This window comes from Dipodomys merriami, unplaced genomic scaffold, assembly GCF_024711535.1.
Source record: "Dipodomys merriami isolate MVZ:Mamm:240054 unplaced genomic scaffold, mDipMer1.0.p SCAF_9, whole genome shotgun sequence".
Lineage (NCBI taxonomy): Eukaryota > Metazoa > Chordata > Mammalia > Rodentia > Heteromyidae > Dipodomys > Dipodomys merriami.
Genome location: NW_027206512.1, coordinates 26,298,068 through 26,316,726, shown reverse-complemented (window position 1 = coordinate 26,316,726; position 18,659 = coordinate 26,298,068). Strand labels below are relative to the sequence as shown.

At 35.5% G+C, this 18,659-nt stretch overlaps 1 protein-coding gene across 1 annotated transcript in view; it reads right to left on the bottom strand.

Annotated features, from left to right (window-relative positions):
* Positions 1-14,638: 14,638 nt before the first annotated feature.
* Positions 14,639-18,659, bottom strand: part of LOC138820589 (transmembrane protease serine 11F) — a 56,402-nt gene continuing 52,381 nt past the window's right edge. Inside the window, exons 7-10 of the mRNA XM_070012313.1 lie at positions 18,424-18,625; positions 16,537-16,796; positions 15,589-15,731; positions 14,639-14,801 (exon numbers count right to left, since the gene is read on the bottom strand). Coding sequence (XP_069868414.1) covers positions 14,643-14,801; positions 15,589-15,731; positions 16,537-16,796; positions 18,424-18,625 — 764 coding nt within the window. The 3' untranslated portion in view covers positions 14,639-14,642. The remainder of the gene's footprint in view (positions 14,802-15,588; positions 15,732-16,536; positions 16,797-18,423; positions 18,626-18,659) is intronic.

Sequence of the window (18,659 nt, the reverse complement as noted above, 5' to 3'; positions counted from 1 at the left end):
ACAACATTGAGATACCACCTCACTCTAGTTAGAATGGCTAAAATCAAGAACTCTAACAACAACAGATGCTGGAGGGGATGTGGACAGAAGGGAACCTTACTGCATTGTTGGTGGGAGTGTAAACTTGTTCAACCACTTTGGAAAGCAGTATGGAGGTTCCTCAAAAGACTCCACATAGAGCTCCCCTATGACCCAGCAATCCCACTTTTGGGCATTTACCCAAATGTTCACAAACAAGATCACACTAAAGCTACCAGCACAACTATGTTTATTACAACCTTATTTACCATTGCTAAGATATGGAACCAACACAGATGCCCCTCAGTAGATGAATGGATCAAGAAAATGTGGTATATATACACAATGGAATTATATGCCTCCATCAGAAAGAATGACATTGCCCCATTTGTTAGGAAATGGAAAAACTTGGAAAAAATTATATTAAGTGAAGTAAGCCAGGCCCAAAGAAACATAGGTCCCATGGTTTCCCTTATTTGCAATATCTAGTATATGCATGAGTCAAGCGGAAAAGGTCAGATAATGTGATGTCAGGAAAATGAACCCTTAGATATGTATTTTAATGTTTTTTTTTCTTTCATGCATGTGTTTCTAACGCATTTATAAGATTATCTCTTTGTTGCTTTGTATGTCCCTCCCCCACAGTATAACCCCTGCTTTTACTATATTTGATGTCAGTATAACTTGTGGAGGAGATGGGGAAAAACCAGTTGTTTAAGGATAGAGGTGGACCTGTTGCAACAATGAGAAGTACAAGTTGTCATGTCCAAAACGAGCTTTACAAGTCGGTGCGGGGGTTGGGGAGGGAATGGGGGGGAAGGAGAAGGATTGGGATGGGGGGAGGGGGGAGGCTGGAAAGGGACGTGAAGGGTAAACAAAAGGAGGAGGCTGCAATGCTTGGTAAGAAATGTACGCATTATCCTGCCCATGTAATTGTAACCCCTCTGTACAGTATGTTCACAAATAAAATAAAATAAAAAAAAAGAAAATGTGGTATATATACACAATGGACTTCTATGCCTCCAGGTTGGCTTTTAACAGCAATCTTCAAATCTCAGCCTTCTGAGTATCTAGGATCACAGAACATAATAAAGCCACAAGTACCCATATATGACTGGTTCTCTTAAGTGAATGATCTTAAATGTGTAAAAAGATGCCTATTATTGGCAATAATGCTTCAAATATATTACACAAGCAATACTGACTTCAGTATGTGTTGGGAAAAATTTTTAAATAGTATGCATTTGAAGATCCTTATGATCTTTTTCTAGAAATGATTCTAATTATAAATTAATAGAAATCTGTTTGTGTTTCAAATCTTATCTAAAACTCCTTACATTATTAAAAATATGAATGTAGCTGGGTACAGGTGGCTCACACCTGCAATCCTAGCTACTCAGGAGACTGAGATGTGAAGATTGCAGTACAAGGACACTCTGAGAAGGAAAGTCCATGTGATTCTCGTGTCCAAGTAAGCATCAACAAGGTAGAAGAGACTCAAGTGTTTTAGACTTGAGTAAAAAACAACACAAGAACAGTGCCCAGGCCCCAAGTTCAAGCTACAGGATGCACAAGCAAAAATGGAATGCATATATAATATACATGTTTTATATATATATATATATATATATGCATACATCTGTATATGTGTATATGTTCTCATAAAGCTTTAATTAAGTTTTAAATGAAAGACAAGGGAAGCCTCTCACTGAAATGATAAATTTGGTCTCCAAATGAAAATGGTTAGACTTTGTTTTCTATATTGATATGATATTATTTGACAGAATCCTTTAATTCATACTATTATAAAACCAAAACTTGACTTTAACAACTTCTGTGGGAAATGAATTAAAATCCACTGATAGGTATTACTACAGGGAGAGACTAGAATTTCCATGTGAAACAAAGAGAATTGAAAAGTTCAGAATATTAGTTTAAGAATAAGATTATCTTAAGAATCAATTTCATAATTATTCATTTTTAGGGATACAAATGAGAATTAAATACTAAAAATATATTTATACTTACTGTCTAACACAAGAGTTTGTAAAAGTGGAGTTAAACCCAGATGACCAGGAACTGATGATATTTTTATTAGAAGTGAGTTGGTCTTTAATAAATTGAAACAATTAAGTGATTCAATTCACAAATGTGGTAAGCATCATATTGGATAATGGTATGTACAATGAAGAAATAGATACATTTTCTTCACATCACTCACTGGTGACAACAAAATAAAGATCTATTTATGTTTCAAAGCAGAGAAAGCTCTCAGGCATTGACTGATAGATTAGAGAAGGCTTTCCTGCACTTCCTATATCCATTCCTTCTGAGACACAAAGCCAAAAAAAATGCCGCAAAGTATTAGATAGTTGGCATAACAGTTATCTATTACTTTTTGTTTGTTTGTGTGCCGGTCATGGGGCTTAAACTCAGGACCAGGCACCCCTGAGCATTTTTTGCTCAAGACTAGAGCTCTACCACTTGAGTCACAGATCCACTGCTAGCTTTTTGGTAGTTAACTGGAGATGAGAGTCACAGTGACTTTCTTTCCATTGGGTTGGCTTCAAACTGTGATTCTTAGCCCTCAGCCCTTGAGTAGCTAGGATAACAGATGTGAGCCACCCGTGTCCAGCTCCATATGGGTTATCTGAATAGAGAATGGGACTATGAAATTTTGAGTGTAGAGGGGACAATTTTGAAACTCTTGTAAATGGGAGTTAGCAGGAAGGTAAAAATCTAAGTAGCTTCTTAACCTTTTGATTATTTTACCAGTTTCTCTCCTTCAGTGCCACTATCACTTGTTTTCTTAAACTTGAAGGTGGATTTATCTTGTCTTTACTATACTAGAGAATTATATAATCTAATAGGAACTTATTTGTTTGTTTTTGTGTTGGCATTAAGGCTTGTGCTCAGGACCTCATGCTCTTGGCCTTTTCCCTCAAGGCTGACATTCTATGATTTGAGCCACACCTCTTCTTTCTTACTTATCTATTTAATTTATTTATACAATACTAAGGATTCAACTCGGTCCTCACACATGCTTGGCAGGCATTCTACCACTTGAAGCATGGCTTCAGCTCCTTTTTGTCTGGATTATTTTTGAAGTAGAGTCTCACTTTATGCCCAGGTCAATCTGGGCAACGATTGTTCTACCCTGAGTTTAGCGGCTTGGCAGGGTTTTGTGTCTGCACCCATCCATTGTGCTTCTTCTGTAGCAGGAATACCAGGTTGAAGTCACTTGTGCCTAAGCCTTGGTTGAGATGGAGTCTTAGGAACGTTTTTTATGCCTAGTTCATAGGCTAGCCTCATACTGAGATTTCCCCCATTTCTGCTTCCCAAATAGCTAGGTTTACATAACTGTGCCTGGCAACGTTTTAAAAATCGTGTGTGTTAATTATACAAAGGGATTTTATTACAGTATTTCTAAATACTCATATAACATATTTGACCAAATCCACTTTATTACTGTTTCTGATATTTAATCTTAATAAAAATTTCATTCAAACTTTATGCTTTATGATACCAAGAATGCTTTCTGGCAAATAATAGCCATTAAATAAATGCCAAAATATGAATGAAATCAAGATTAAAAATGAGTTTCACTGAACTGTTTTTGTTGGAATGACATCAACTTTTTCCTCTAGACTGAAAATGTTTAAATAATGATATTAAGATATATTAATAATCTGCTTCTGTTATAACTTATTTTTGAAGTAAATCTTAATGTGTACCAGTTCTGTAAATAGGACCAATTGAATAAAAAAAAGAGAAAGAAAAAAGAAAAAAAACCAAAAAAGTTTTGTTTTGTTAGTTTATAATTTAGCAAACCAACACTTAATTATGGTTATAATGTAAGCAAGGTAGAAAGGGGACCACTTTGAAAGATTGTAAATGGATAACTTTATTAGAGCAATTATGGTCTAGAAATCCACTCATGTTTAATTGAATTTCATAAATAAATATCCAGTTACTGCTGACAAAATAAAAGGTTCAACTTTAATCATTACTATTAGAAAATATCCTCATTGTTTTGATAGTTTTTTCTCATTCACTTCATACAGTAGATGAAGAATTAATGTCTGACAATGGCACAAACAGTCCAAAATACAGAATGCCTCAGATATGATAGTGGGAACTAAAAATTGTTTAGAATTACTTACTTAAAATTACTTCCACATCCAGCAAAATACAAAAAGTCTTATAGTCACTTATTTGCTACTCTCTATTATATGCTTAAATAGAAATTGTTTTATGTTGCCCTGTATTATTTCTTAAGGCAAAGCATTTCTCCAAGGACATTAAAATTCTCACTCATGTTTCTGAGTTTTAGTCATATTTACTGACATCAAAAAGGGATATTAAAATTCAGTGCTTCCTCTATAACTTAAGTATTTTCTTTCTTTTTAATGTATCAATTTATAGCATAACTCATAGCAACTTTATACATTCCAAAGTATTAGATGAGGATGAGAAATTGCATTTTTCCTCATCTCATTTCTGTTTTTCCTCCCATCTACAATGATCTGATTTTCACATAAAACTTCCTAATTGAAATACATAAGATTAAATTTTCAATTAATCCAACATGAAAATTTTAAAACCCCAAATCTAAAATTATTAACATGGTTTTCTGAGACAGAACATTAATATTACTAGATAACTGTTAGCTAAAAAAGTAAAAGTAGAGAACATTCTTAGATTTCCAAGTCAGAATTGTTTCCAATTTGCTATTTGGAAGCCCAAATACAAAACAAATCTTTCAAACATGAAATAAAATTAAACTTACTGATACATCACACACTTCCGAGACTAGAAATTCTCCCACCTCCTCAGTCCTTCTTTGTGATTTCTTGTCAAATGATCAGTCTCCTGAGTATTCTTTCAGACTTGTAAGCTGACTAAAGTGAAGAACATTTAAGGATTAAAGAGGAACTTGTTGAGCAGGTTGGGATGGGTAAATGTTAACTCACAATCTGGTTTGAGGAATCTCTCGATAAGTCCTTGTTTCAGGAAATAAAAATATCCTGATTGTGGGTAATTAAAATTAAGTGAAAAACAACGTCAAGTCCCAAACTTAAGCCACACCTTTTGATACTTTGAGAAGCTTTGTATTTGTCTTTCAAGGGGCAGCACTTTTCCTTCTGAGTCAGTACAAGGCTAGCCTGAGGTCCAGCTATTCATCTCTGTCCAGGGCAAGCCTAAGATGAGATCACAGGTTTTCAGGAAACACTTGACTGCTCTTGATTAGATTTGCTTATTCCAAGAGAACACATGCTGAGTATATCTGACCCAACAGTTCATTGTGTCTGTTCTAAAGGGAGATTCTGCTTAGATGGAAAAATCAAAATATACTTTGATTAAGATGTGCACCATCTTAGTCATGAAACCATGAGTTTCACCTCTCTTCTCTGTGCCCTTCACTTTTTAGTTCCATTATCTTCTACTCTCTTTGATTTAGTTGACTTAGTTGAATGTTCTTGTATTAGTCTATTCTTTTTCTCCCATTGAGATTTTGCTCCACAAGCTGAATATGTCTCTCCCTTCTTTATGTTATATTCTCTACTCACAACTTGCTTCACAATTAGTCATTTCATTAGAATCTGTCAATATGGGATCCATTCACTCCAAAACCCTTTCAGGTTTTTTTAAAGATAACTTCCTCCTCTTTTGATTTTCCCTTTGTCTGATTAACCTTCCACAAACCATCCCTGTAAACAAGCTTCTAGCGTTAGTTTTTGCTCTTGGTTAACAAAGTCACTGGTCTAACTATTTCTCTTTCTATGTGCCAATTTAGTAATTGAAATGAAATAACAAATTTTTGTGAAGTTAATGGAAGATTAAGGGGTTTTCTCTCCGTAACATCCTTGGTTTCTAGGACAAGTATTCCTGCTTTAAGAAATAAGGAGATTCTTACTATGTTTTGTGTTTCTATAACACCACTGCAGACTGGGAAGTTCTGTTTTGTTTTAAACTTAATGGCTCATAGTTCTGCAGTCTGGAGTATACAAGGGCATGGTGCTGGTGTCTGGTTGGCATCTAGCAAGGACCTTGTTACTGCATTGTAAGGAACACTGAAGCTGAGCTGTGAGACCTGAAAAAGGTTTGAAAGCTGCGACAGTACCCCAGTTATGGTTCAAAGGTGACCCAGGGAGTAGAAAAATCCATCAGACTCTAATCTCCAATTAACCACCAAAACCATCCAACCAGCCAAACAAACAAAAAACTGTAAATGGCATTGTGGCTCAAAGTGATAGAGCACTAGCCTTGAGCAAAAGAGCTCAGCAACAGAGCCTGATCCCTGACTTCAAACCCCATGATTGACAAAAATAATGTTACATTTACATTGTCTGAATATGTAACTGTAACCCACCTTTATAGTAGTAATAAACACATTTTTAAAAGAAATAAAGTTACATCTAGAGTTTTACAAGATCAGGAGGGAATATTCTATGATGTCAAATGTAGCAATATACAAAAGGGAACAGGGAGGAATCTGAAACCAGTTGGAGCTGTACAAAAAAACAAATCGTTTAGGGATACAGGTGGACCCATTGCAACAATGAGATGTACAAGACATTATGTTGCAAAACGAACTTTACAACTTTGGTGTGTGTGGGGGGGAGGGAGATGGGAAGGGGAAACAAAGGAGGAGGCAACAACGCTTGATAAGAAACATACTCATTACCTTACTCATGTAATTGTAACCCCTCTGTACAGTATTTTCACAATAAAAAAAATAAAAAAAAAAGAACAAGGGAGAGATGCTAAACAGTGGAGAAACAAAGGGAGGAGAAAATCACTTACATGATGGGACATAGGCAGAGTAGAGGAAGGCATCAGTGGTTACAAGCATCCTCATCTGGTGCAGTGATAGAGGGTTTGTGGAATGACAAAATGGATGACATACTTGAGAGTTCCTGATCTTGGTATAAAAGTAAATTGTTAGACTAGTCTGATGTCCTAGGCAAGGTCTTTATGATATAACTACTTGGTATATTAACTCAAATGTTAATTAACACTGATGATGAAGCAAAAAATAGTCATTTAATATATGTATACAAATAACATAATCTCAAGTGGAAAAAGATATAACTATATACACATTATTATACCAATTAGTAATGCTTATACATGCAGGAATTAAAAGATATAATTTCTTTAAAAGGTTAAGTTGATATAAGTATGTGCTCTCTACCCATCAATAAGAATTTGTTATATTAACCTCTAAATTATTTTTAAAGGAGTAAATCAATCATCCATTTCCACTAATTCTTAAAAAAATAAAATCTTTATTCTGAAATGTCACAATTTTGCTTCTAAGAAATGTTTCACGCATCCTTTCAGTAGCATAATCTTTCCTCTTACTTTTTAACTTCTTTATTAGTATATTAATTGTACAAAGTAAGAGGTTTCATTATAGCATCTCTTCCACATATTCATGTAACATAGTTTGATAATATTCATTTCCTCTGTTACTCTTTCTTATCTCCTCTTTCTGTGTCCTTAGTAATACCCCGTTTACTTACAAGTCCTTCCATATATGAGAGGAAAGATATGATACTTGTTTATGTAAGACTGGCTTACTTCATGTATTACTTACTTCACAATCTCCAGTTCTATCCATTTTTCTGCAAATGATGTAATTTCATTATTCTTCACAGAGGTGTCAACTTCTGTTGTGCATAAACATGTTATCTGCTCATTTTTTATGGGTACATAGATTGAGTATATAGTTTGGTTATTATGTATAGTACTACAATAAAAGTAGATTGTGGATATGTCTACAGTAAGCTGATATTCTAGGCTTCTACCCTAGAATTAGCATGACTGGACCATGTGAAAACTCTATTTTTTTATTTTTTTATTTTTTTAATTTAATTTTATTTTATTTGTGAACATACTGTACAGAGGGGTTACAATTACATTTGCACCCAAGTCAGAATGCTTATTATCAAGGATGAATTGGCAGGAATGATCCCATATTCAATGCTGGTAAGAATGTAAATTAGTTCAACTATTAAGTCTTTTTATTCTTGTATTGTTTATTCTATCTATCTATCATCTATCTATCTATCTATCTATCTATCTATCTATCTATCTATCTATCTATCTATCTATCATCTATCTATCTATCTATCATCTATTTGTGCTGATCCTGGAGCTTAAACTTGGGGGGTTGGGCATTGTTCCTGAGCATTTTTACTCAAGGCTAGCACTCTACTACTTGAACCACAGTTCTACTTCTGGCTTTTTGTTGGTCGTTGGTAAAAGACCTGCAGATTTTCCTGTCTGGGCTGGCTTTGAATGGTGATTCACAGATCTCAGCCTCCTGAATATCCATGCTTGAAGGCATGAGCCACTAGCACCAAGCTCCTATCCACTTTTATATTCATCACTACATAGTGCTTCTCTGTTCATTCAACCTTCTAATTTCCTTTTCCTAAGGATTATCACTTGTCAGACAAATACTACTGAATTTCAAGCTATTCCAAGAATATAAAAATCTCCACATAGAAAAAGAAAGATAAATCTTTAAGGTTCAGAAAAAGGGTTTTGGAAGGATTGTTTTTTGAAGTATTATGTTGGCAATTTCATGTGTTTATGACATTTTTCCTAAGGAAAACATTTAGAATGAAGGCATCTAATCTACCTAGGTGGAGAGCAGGAAAGAAACAAAATAATATTTTTAAGTGAATAGGAACACAATTTGACAATGGAACAAAACATACAAAAAATAGGACTTCACAGAAAGTCATGACTCTAGCTAGCCATGACTCACTTTGGCACAAATCTGTGTGGTATTTTCTATGTCAACTATACCAGAGCATTAAACATGTCCCAAGTAGCCAGTCACCAGTGGTTCATGTCTGTAATCCTACCTACTCAGGAGGCTGAGATCTGAGGATGGCAATTTGAAGCCTATCTGGGCAGGAAAGTTTATGGAACTCATCTCCAATTAACCATCAAAAAGCAGGAAATAAAGATGTGGCTTAAATGATAGAGCACTAGTTTGGGGCACAAAAAGCTCAGTGACAGTACCCAAATCCTGAGTTCAGGCCCAGGAACCAGTATACACACACAAAGAATGTTCCAAATAGAATGATTGTAGTTTTCAGACATAGTATACTAAAGTATGTTTTAAATTTTTAAAAAGTAGACAATTTATTTAATTTGCTTGATACTTTTTACGTGAATGAATCTTAACTACACAGGCTGTTACATATTTTTCATGAGAAAATAATAAATATGATTACTTCAATAGAGCAGCATTTGTGAAATATACAAAAATTTCTCTTTGAAACATGATAATACTGTATAAAAATCTTTGAAGGCAGATGCTTGGGCTCACTCCTATAATTCTAGCTACTCTGAGGATCTGCGTATCATGGTTCAAAGCCAGCCCAGGAAGGAAACTCTGTGAGACTCTTATCTTCAATAAACCATTCAAAAAAGCCAGATGTGGTGCTGTGGCTTAAGTGTAGAACACTTGCCTTAAGCAAAAGAAACTCAGGGACAGCAGCCAGGTCAAGAGTTCAAACCCCAGGCTTAGCAAAAAAGAAAAAAAAAATCTTTGAAATCTCCATATGTGCACATCATTTCTGTTGGTATGGCTTATATTCTTTTTGAATAAATTTGAAATATTCTTTGATTTTTGTACTTTACAATTCAGCAAAAAAGCCTGACAACCTCATGAGGTAGATTGATGATAGTTCCATTTGGTGGCTTGTAGGCAGCTAAAACAAAGGTATATTTCTTTTTTAAAATCATGTGCTATATCCTTGCTCATTATCTGTAGTTACATCATTAGTGCAAGAAAAATACTGAAATCTATAAAGATATTGAGTGTAAGCATTTATAAAAGCAGCTTAATCAAAACCTCTTTTTAGTTTTCTGTATGTCAAGGGCTTCTGTAGTTTAATTTGTCAGATTTTTCTAACAGGTCATTAAAACACTGAAGAGAAAAAAACACACGTATTTTGATAAAGTTGAAAATGTTTTGTTTTCATTTTAAAACATTGCATAAATGTTTTACTTGAACCATGTGAAGGCTTCAAGTTACTTCATAACTTTAAAGCTCAATGTGAAGGGTAAAAAAAAAGACAAAAAATGTAAGGCAAAAAATACAATGTAAATTTGGAAGTGAGGATGAATACATTGAGTATTAATTACAATTTAATTAATTTAGCAAGCAGCTTTGTCTAACCAGCGGTAACAAATTTTTTTTTCTGCCAAGGACCATTTGAATATTTATATCATCATTCTCTGGTCATACAAAATTATCAGAACAGACAGACAGGATGTGGGCAGCCAATGTGTCTATAAGATTTCATGGGCTTTAAACTGCCTGAAGACCAGACACCTCCAAACAGCCTTCATTTTCTTAGTTATAATTTTATCTTAGAATATAATTTTAAGTGAGTTGTTGTCTTAATCATAAAACTTGTTTAGTTATATGACCACTTTGCTTGAACAGCATGCGAATTTAGCCTATCTCACATTTATGTTTCACAAGGATAAGCAGTGGTTTAGCAATGGTCATTTAATTTTGGTGATTTCTAGGATTGTAATGTTCTTGACTATTGTGCCTACATAATTGGGCTACAGCAGTGGAGGAGAAGACAAAACTGGACTGGATAGAAAAACTTCGAATTTCTGTTCCTACACTGGCTACAGCCCACTGTATAACTTTATAGAAATGTATTTGGCTTAGATATCACATTACTCAGAAAAAAATGTTGATGTGTTGATTCCTAGATCTAATAACTATGACTCTAGCATTAATTTCAATTATTTATGAAAAGTTCATTTTCATTTTCCAGATTGCACAAAGGAATACCACCAAACATCATTTGTTGTCAAACAAACATATTAACAAAAACTAGTGCAGGGTGCCAGTGGTTCAAGTCTGTAATCCTGCATATGCAGGAGGCTGAGATACAGGATTGAAGTTCAAAGCCAGCCCAAGAAGGAAAGTTTGTGAGACTCTGATCTCCAATTAACCACCAAAAAGCCAGTAGTGGAGCTGTGGCTAAAGTGGTAGAGCACTAGCTTTGGGTAAAAACAGTTCAAGGACAGCACCCAGGCCCTGAGTTCAAGCCCCAGGACCAACACCATACACACACACACACACACACACACACACACACACACACACACACACACACACACACACACACACTAGTTTATTACATTGAAAAGCTAAATTCCTGTTGATATATTTATGTTATTCTTCTTGTTGAATAATGAATACAACAATAGTTGACTATTAAAAATTGTGGTCCAATGTTGTTCTATATTTGGATACTAACCCTTCATTCTTTTTTTTTTTTTTCTGTCTGTTGTGGGGCTGAACTCTGGGCCTGGGCTCTGTCCCTCAGTTCTTCCACTCAAGGCTAGCGCTCTATCACTTGAGTCACAGCACCACTTCCATCTTTTTTTTTCTGCTTATATGGTGCTGAGGAATCAAACCCAGGGCCTTGTGTGTGTGAGGCAAGCACTCTACCACAGAGCCACCTTCCCAGCCCAAACCCTTCATTCTTACGACAGCCATGAGAATTAAGATTCTGCAATGATTTTATTTTGCATTACTAGTGCATCTGATCTATCTCTGAAAAAAATGAATCTGAAAGAGTGTAGAAAAAAGTATAGAGCTTAATGAAATTACTAATGTTTTTTCCTCCAGGAAAACCTACTGTTTGTTACTGTTTTGTACTTGTTTATTTTAAACCACATTTTTGCTTACAAAATCCACAAAGCAATACACATGCCAACACTATGAAAAGCACAAATTAAGCTTTTTATAATCTTACTATGTTTATAATACCATCTGTATTAATACAATAATATACATTATATCTTCTGAGCAGGTTTTGAACATTTTTAACTTTTCAACTGTATTATTTATCAAAAAACCCACACAATCCATTATAGTTTATTGCTCCTTTTAACAGATATAAAACATGAGATAAAAGATATTACATGATTCCTAGAATATCCCATCAGTAAATACCAAACTCCAAATACATAAATGCCATTTAAAAATTCTCTTTTCCATTTCTCGGGTTTCCTTATGGCCTTTTGTATTTATTCTTTTCATTTGTGTTAAAATGTTATTTAATTTAATTAAGCATGAAAATATTTAATCAGTATCACAGTTTTATAGAAACTTCATATATAAAACATTGTCATAGTCTTATGAAACATAAATAAAATTACACAAAAGTATGCATGAATTGTTTTAGAACTTACAAAGCAGAAGGTAAGTTGCTGATAGATAGATTTGCTTTCCTCTATGTACCAAAAGAGATATTTAGAATATATACAGTCTAACATTAATCAAGCCCATCTATTACTTGCCAATTTTTTTAGAAATCTTTAGATATTTCTGTGCTATATGCGGACTATGAGAAGTTAAGCAATTGAAGTGTAAGAATGTTTTTACCATGCTTTCTCTGATGATAGTTATTACTAATCATTAACTCAGAACTTTGAAGACATTTCCTCTTTGAAAGGGAGGAGTGGCCAAGTGCCTGTGTCTCATGCCTGTAATTCTAGCTACTAAGGGGGCTGAGATCTGAGGAATGTGGTTCAAAGCCAGCCAGAGCAGGAAAGTCCATGAGACTGTTCAATTAACTACCAAGAAGTAGAGCTGGAAGTGGAGCTGTGGCACAAATGGTAGAGCATTACCTTTGAGTCAAAAAGCTCAGGGACATCACCCAGGTCCTGAGTTCAAGCCCCAGGACAAGCGCATGTGAGCACATGCATACACACATGCACATGCATACACACACACACACATACACTCACACACACAAAAAGAAAAAAGAAAAAGAAGAGGTGTTCATGCAAAACCTTTCTATGCTTACATCTTATTGAGAAATAAATAGTAGCATCTAGGCCACTTTTTAAGTTATATTTATTTTGGTTACATATATTATTACATAGAAACCCATATAATGTAAACCAACAAAACTTTCACTCATTAAGAAAATGGATAGGCCAGGTTTTCCTCTGACAGATCAGAGCAACAATTTTGCCTACAAGTGGTACATTCCTGTAGTTAAATGATCTATAGACTACTTGTCTGTAAGTAGATGTATTTCAAAGGAAGTTAAGGAATCATGAAAGTGATTTTGGAAGTTTAATCCTTCGCCTATGTTTTTACAATGTTATTTAGCATAGGATAAAATCAATTGTGCTGTCTTAAAGGAGAAAGGAGCAATTGTTTTTACAAATATAGTCAGTTTTATTGAATCCAAAGCACAGTAGTTATGATCAATAGTAGCTTATCCATCTTGAGGGCTTGCTCTGTGCAGTCATGGCAGCGATACTTTACTTGTATTAATGCATTCAATCCTCGTAACAAGCATGTGAGGTAGCATCACTGTTATTCCCATTGTCCAGATGAAGAAGCCAGTGAACAGAAAAATTAGGTGATTTGCATGAGAACAAACAGTGTATATGTGGCATGGGTTCAAATTCCCAGAAGCCTAGTCCAAAGACAATCTGTGCTGTTTCACTAGCTCCAACACTATAATTTCAGCTACAGATAAACTTCAAGGCCATTCCTTTATTTAACTGAATTGAGTTCTTGAATATTAAAACGTGGATCCTTTCTTTTATGTAGTGCCTTATATATGCCAACCATTATGCTTGGTGTTCTTAGACAAAGCACACACAACCCCACAATGGCCACTCAACCTGTAAGAGAGCTAAAGATATAAAAAAATAAAAAGCACCAGTAGCCATAGGCTGATATAATTTCTAGATAAATCATTAGAGAGTTTCTTCCATGAAGAACTTAGCACTCTGCTGTGCTAGTAATTATTGAAACCAGCTCAGCTTTACGTCCTTTTTATATTCATGAAAAAATGCTCCAATGAGTCTTTTTTTTCTTTTTTCTAGGCTGGCTTTAATTTGATGTAGGAATGGCAAGACACTATTAAAAAGAGTAAATCATAAATACTTCTTAACAACACAATATGCTTCCCAAAGCTAGTGCTTGAGGGCATATTGAAACATTGATGGCAAGTTCAGACACATTTCAATAAATGATAGTTCCTGAGGTTAATGACAGCACTCTGCTGCTCTGTACTGTTACATAGAAATACAGGTTGAGAGTTCAAGTTATATTGCAGGCCCCTTGCTCCTTCATTCTATCCAATGTATGTCCAGTCATCACTTTTAGAATGATGATGCCCTGAATCCGCAGGGAAGACTGACATTTCCTATTTACAACAACAATTCCTGGTGTTCTACGTATCATCTGAGGTAAGATTGTGGCAGCCCAGCAGTTCTTCATTTCCTATAGAAAATGATGTTCCCATCCTCCATGAAGGGAGACCACTTATATAAGGTATTCATTTCGTTAAGAGGCGTCACAGTTTGCTTTGTGAGTGAGGAATCAGTGCTTCCTGTTTGTTGCTATGTCTTCTTCCCTCATGGTAGAGTTTGGTCTTATTCATACAAAGAAGTCACATGTTAAATTGGTCCAGGACTGAAGAGTTTCCTGACATCTAGCAAAAACACTGGTTCAACCTTCATGAATCTAAATAATAATATACAATATGTAGGTAAGTGTTTCAGTTTCATGAACCATATAACTCATGGGGCCATCTACATTAGATGCCAGTCTTGGAAGCAATCCAGTCTCGGTACTTAGTCACTCGGGTATACACCCCAGGTTTTTTTGGAAGAGCACATGATTGTCCCCAACTTACAATACCAACAATGTACCAGACATCACGATTGTCATAGACCAGAGGGCCACCAGAATCACCCTGGAATGAAAACAAAGGAAAATGAAATGCAAATGGAAAGAAGTACATTCTCAGCAGATAGAACAGTATTGCAAACACTGAGAGATGACAGAGTTGGGGAGGGGGCTAGAAAGAAGGGAACTAGAGGAGAGGACTGGAGAGATAGGAGATTATAAACCCTGTGGAGCTTTCTGAGTCTTGTTTAGAAGTTGATGTTTTTTAATGAGCTATGTTACTAGCATCCATAAATGTAAAAATGTGCAAATGTGTTTTATGGTGCCTTTTGACAAATATATATATATATACATATATATATATGTACCTGTATAGTTATATACATATAGGTCTATATACATACATATATAATGTATAATGTCAATCAATTATACATGCTCTATTACATGCTCCTTTTGCATTCTGTCCTTTTGCTGTCCCCCCAACAATCTCTTTTTATATTAATGCCATTTCTCATTATTTTATGAGGGAAAATATGATATTTTGATTAATAAAATAATACAGCATAAAATTGTGAAGAGCAAAAGTGGAAGCCATAGATTCATTTCCTATTCGAAAAATGGGGATCATTATGGCAGTGGGGGTATCTCACTCTATAAATGGAAGTGTTTGGTCTTTGGCTTGAGTCACATTAAATAGTTGATACAAGGATATTTGTTGTTAGGATTATTAAATAAACTTAGCTCTTGGTAAAATAGATGTCATTGTTTTTCCTCCAACATAAACTATATGCCAACGTTAGTAGCTGGTGGAAACATTTCTTTTGAAGTTTTGACCTTAACTTTGAACGTACCTTACATGCATCTACTTTTCCTTCCATAAATCCAGCACATAACATCCCTGGAGTTATCAGGCCGTCATACACATCCTTTCTGTTACACACATCGGTGCCTATGGTTTCTACCCTGGCTTGCCGTAGTTTATTTTGTGTTGGTCCTATTACACAAACATACGTACACAGATAAACAAAACAGTGTCTTTCAAATATAATTGCATATAAAACATGGAAGACACATAAATTGTATCCTCTCAGAGGCAGAAGCACAAAACATATATTATATAAACACACACACACACACACACACACACACACACACACACACACACACACACATCAGAGTGTTGGTGATTCAGACTTGTAACCTAGCTAATCTGGAGGTTGAGACCTGGAGGATCTGCCAGCCTGGCCAGTAAAATCTAGGAAACTCTGTCTCCAAACTAACCAGCAGAAAGGTGAGCTAAATGTATGGTTCAAGTGGTAGGGTGCCCAAAGCTCTGAGTTCAAGCCTCAGTACAGCAACATTAGAAAAAGTGCTAGATTAAGATTACTGTTAATTAACAAAAATAAAATTTCTCAAAATATTCATACCCTATTTTCACATTTATGGACATCACAGATGCTTATGAAAATGAGAATTGATTTGAACAAGCAACAAAAACCTACTGTTAAGAGTTTGATGCTGATCAAAATATGTATCTAGGAAGTATATAATTTTAATTAGTTACTCCTATAATATTTTGTTATTTCTGATATCATATCCTTTTCTTCTATATCAGCCATCCCCCTTTACCAGTACTTCATTTGTAAACTCAAAGATTAAGCTCTGTTTCTTTAACTTTTCAACCCACCACTCCATTTTGCCCAAGGACCTACATCTAGTAAGCATTAGCATTATTTTTACGAAAAGCTTGTTTAACCTGAAGACATTTTTGTATTAACAAAATTAGGTTGAATGCTTACCATCATCTACAATAGACCCAAAACCTGTGACAAAAACACTTGTTTTTGAAGGCAACTTCATAGACGAATCTGGAAGGCAAACTCTCTGGACTATATTTGAAAACTCAACACGGCCAGTTAGCTGAGCCAAAGCAATATCATTTTCATTTGTTTCTCGTTTATAGTTTTCATGAACAATAATTTTCCCCACACTTCGTTTCACAGCAGGTGGCGTTATCGTTGTACCAAAAGTAGCAATCCATTGACTTGGGTCTTTATTCCTGGAAGACAAAAACAAAAAACAAAAAACAAAAAAAAAGATTTGTTATGCTTCACTTTATTCTTTAACAAAATGAAAATTGCAACTGTACTTCTACTCCACTTTTGGAATTTTACTCCTGAGAGAGCCCTCTGATTAGAGACTTTATACTTGATGACTTTATAGGAAAAATACTTCCTACTATTAAATAATTAGACACAATTTATTTAGTTGGCTTTATTCATTTTCAGACTTTAAGTTCCTGTCTTGTTAAGAACTCTTCGGATTTTGTTTCTTCTCTATTTCTCAATTTCAGTTGGCTTTATTCATTTTCAAACTTTAAGTTCCTGTCTTGTTAAGAACTCTTCGGATTTTGTTTCTTCTCTATTTCTCAATTTCAGTGAGTTGAGTAGACGTTTTTATTTGTTTTAAATACTATGCATATCAATAGGCATTATGCCTTTGTATCAACTACTTCATCTATTTTTATTTTATGACTTACTTGTTGGCTCTTGTTTACTGGCCTGTACTGTGCTTTTTGAGGCTAGGTAGATGTTGTCTGCTGTTTAAGCCCTCATGTGTACACACAGTTATTTCTTCACCTGTACCCATACCCCTCCCTTGTATTCAAGGCTAAGCTGACCTAACAACAAGCCATGCTCCTCTTTGATCTAGCATGGCTTGTTCTCTTATAAACTGCTCTCACAGACACTTTGCCCTCCCACAACTTAGATCTATTCAGTTTTTTTATGCCTCTTAATTCTTCTCTAAAGGCCATTTAACTCTTTTAAAATATATTGCCACCAAGAATAATTGGACATATACAGACACTTCAAGTCTTCTGGGTGGAGGAAAATTCTGAAGAAGGAAATCACACACAAAGGGAGGGATTTCAATGTTGGTGAATCGTCAACTTTTAAGAATAATGAAAACCTGAAAGATTGGTGGTTTCCAAAGTACTGTCCTAAGTTGGGCCCAGAGGAGGGAATTCTGTCACACATCTTACTCATTCATGTGTGAAGGGAAGATTTTATTCAAACAGAAGTTTTAGGATTGTAGAGCTCACTTCAAAGCTAGACACTAGCTATTAGAATTCTGCATGCTATGGTAACCTAATGTGCCTCCCATTGAGGAGCTCATCAACTATTTGGAAATCCAAAGTCGAATTGTTCCATCCCTTTATACATTGTGAAATAAGAGAGGGAAGCCTTACAAAGTAAGGCCAATTCAACCTGCTTTGGTCATTGGACATTTTGTCAAGAAGTGTTTCACAGCCACACTTTCTCAACAACCAGGATCATTTTTTTTTTTTTGGTCGGTCGTGGGGCTTGAACTCGGCCTGGGCGCTGTCCCTCAGCCCTTCAGCTCAAGGCGAGCACTCTACCACTTGAGCTACAGCACCACTTCCGATTTTCTGGTGGTTTATTGGAGATAGGAGTCTCACGGTCTCTCCTGCCCTGGCTGGCTTTGAACCGTGATCCTCAGATCTTAGCCTCCTGAGTAGCTAGGATTACAGGCGTGAGCCACCAGCACCCGGCAGGATCATTTTTAATAGACATAAAACTTGCCCTTACACAGAAATAGAGGGACAAAGAGCAAATAAATGCAGCAGTCATAAAGGATGCTCACAAATGCTCCATTACACTTACTTCCGGAAGCAGTGAGCTGCTGTGAGCAGCCAGGTGTTGCTGATGAGGGTAGCCCCACACTGATGGCCTGCCCCTATGAGCTGCAGGCTAGCCTGCCACGGCCACTCCCCTTCCATAGCAGTTTCCCTTCCTTGGACAATTCGTTCAGTAGAAGATGATGCTGGTAATGGCATGTTTGAAGATGTCATCCTTATCCCACAACCTGTCACATAAAGAGATATTAGTTTGCTCTCATG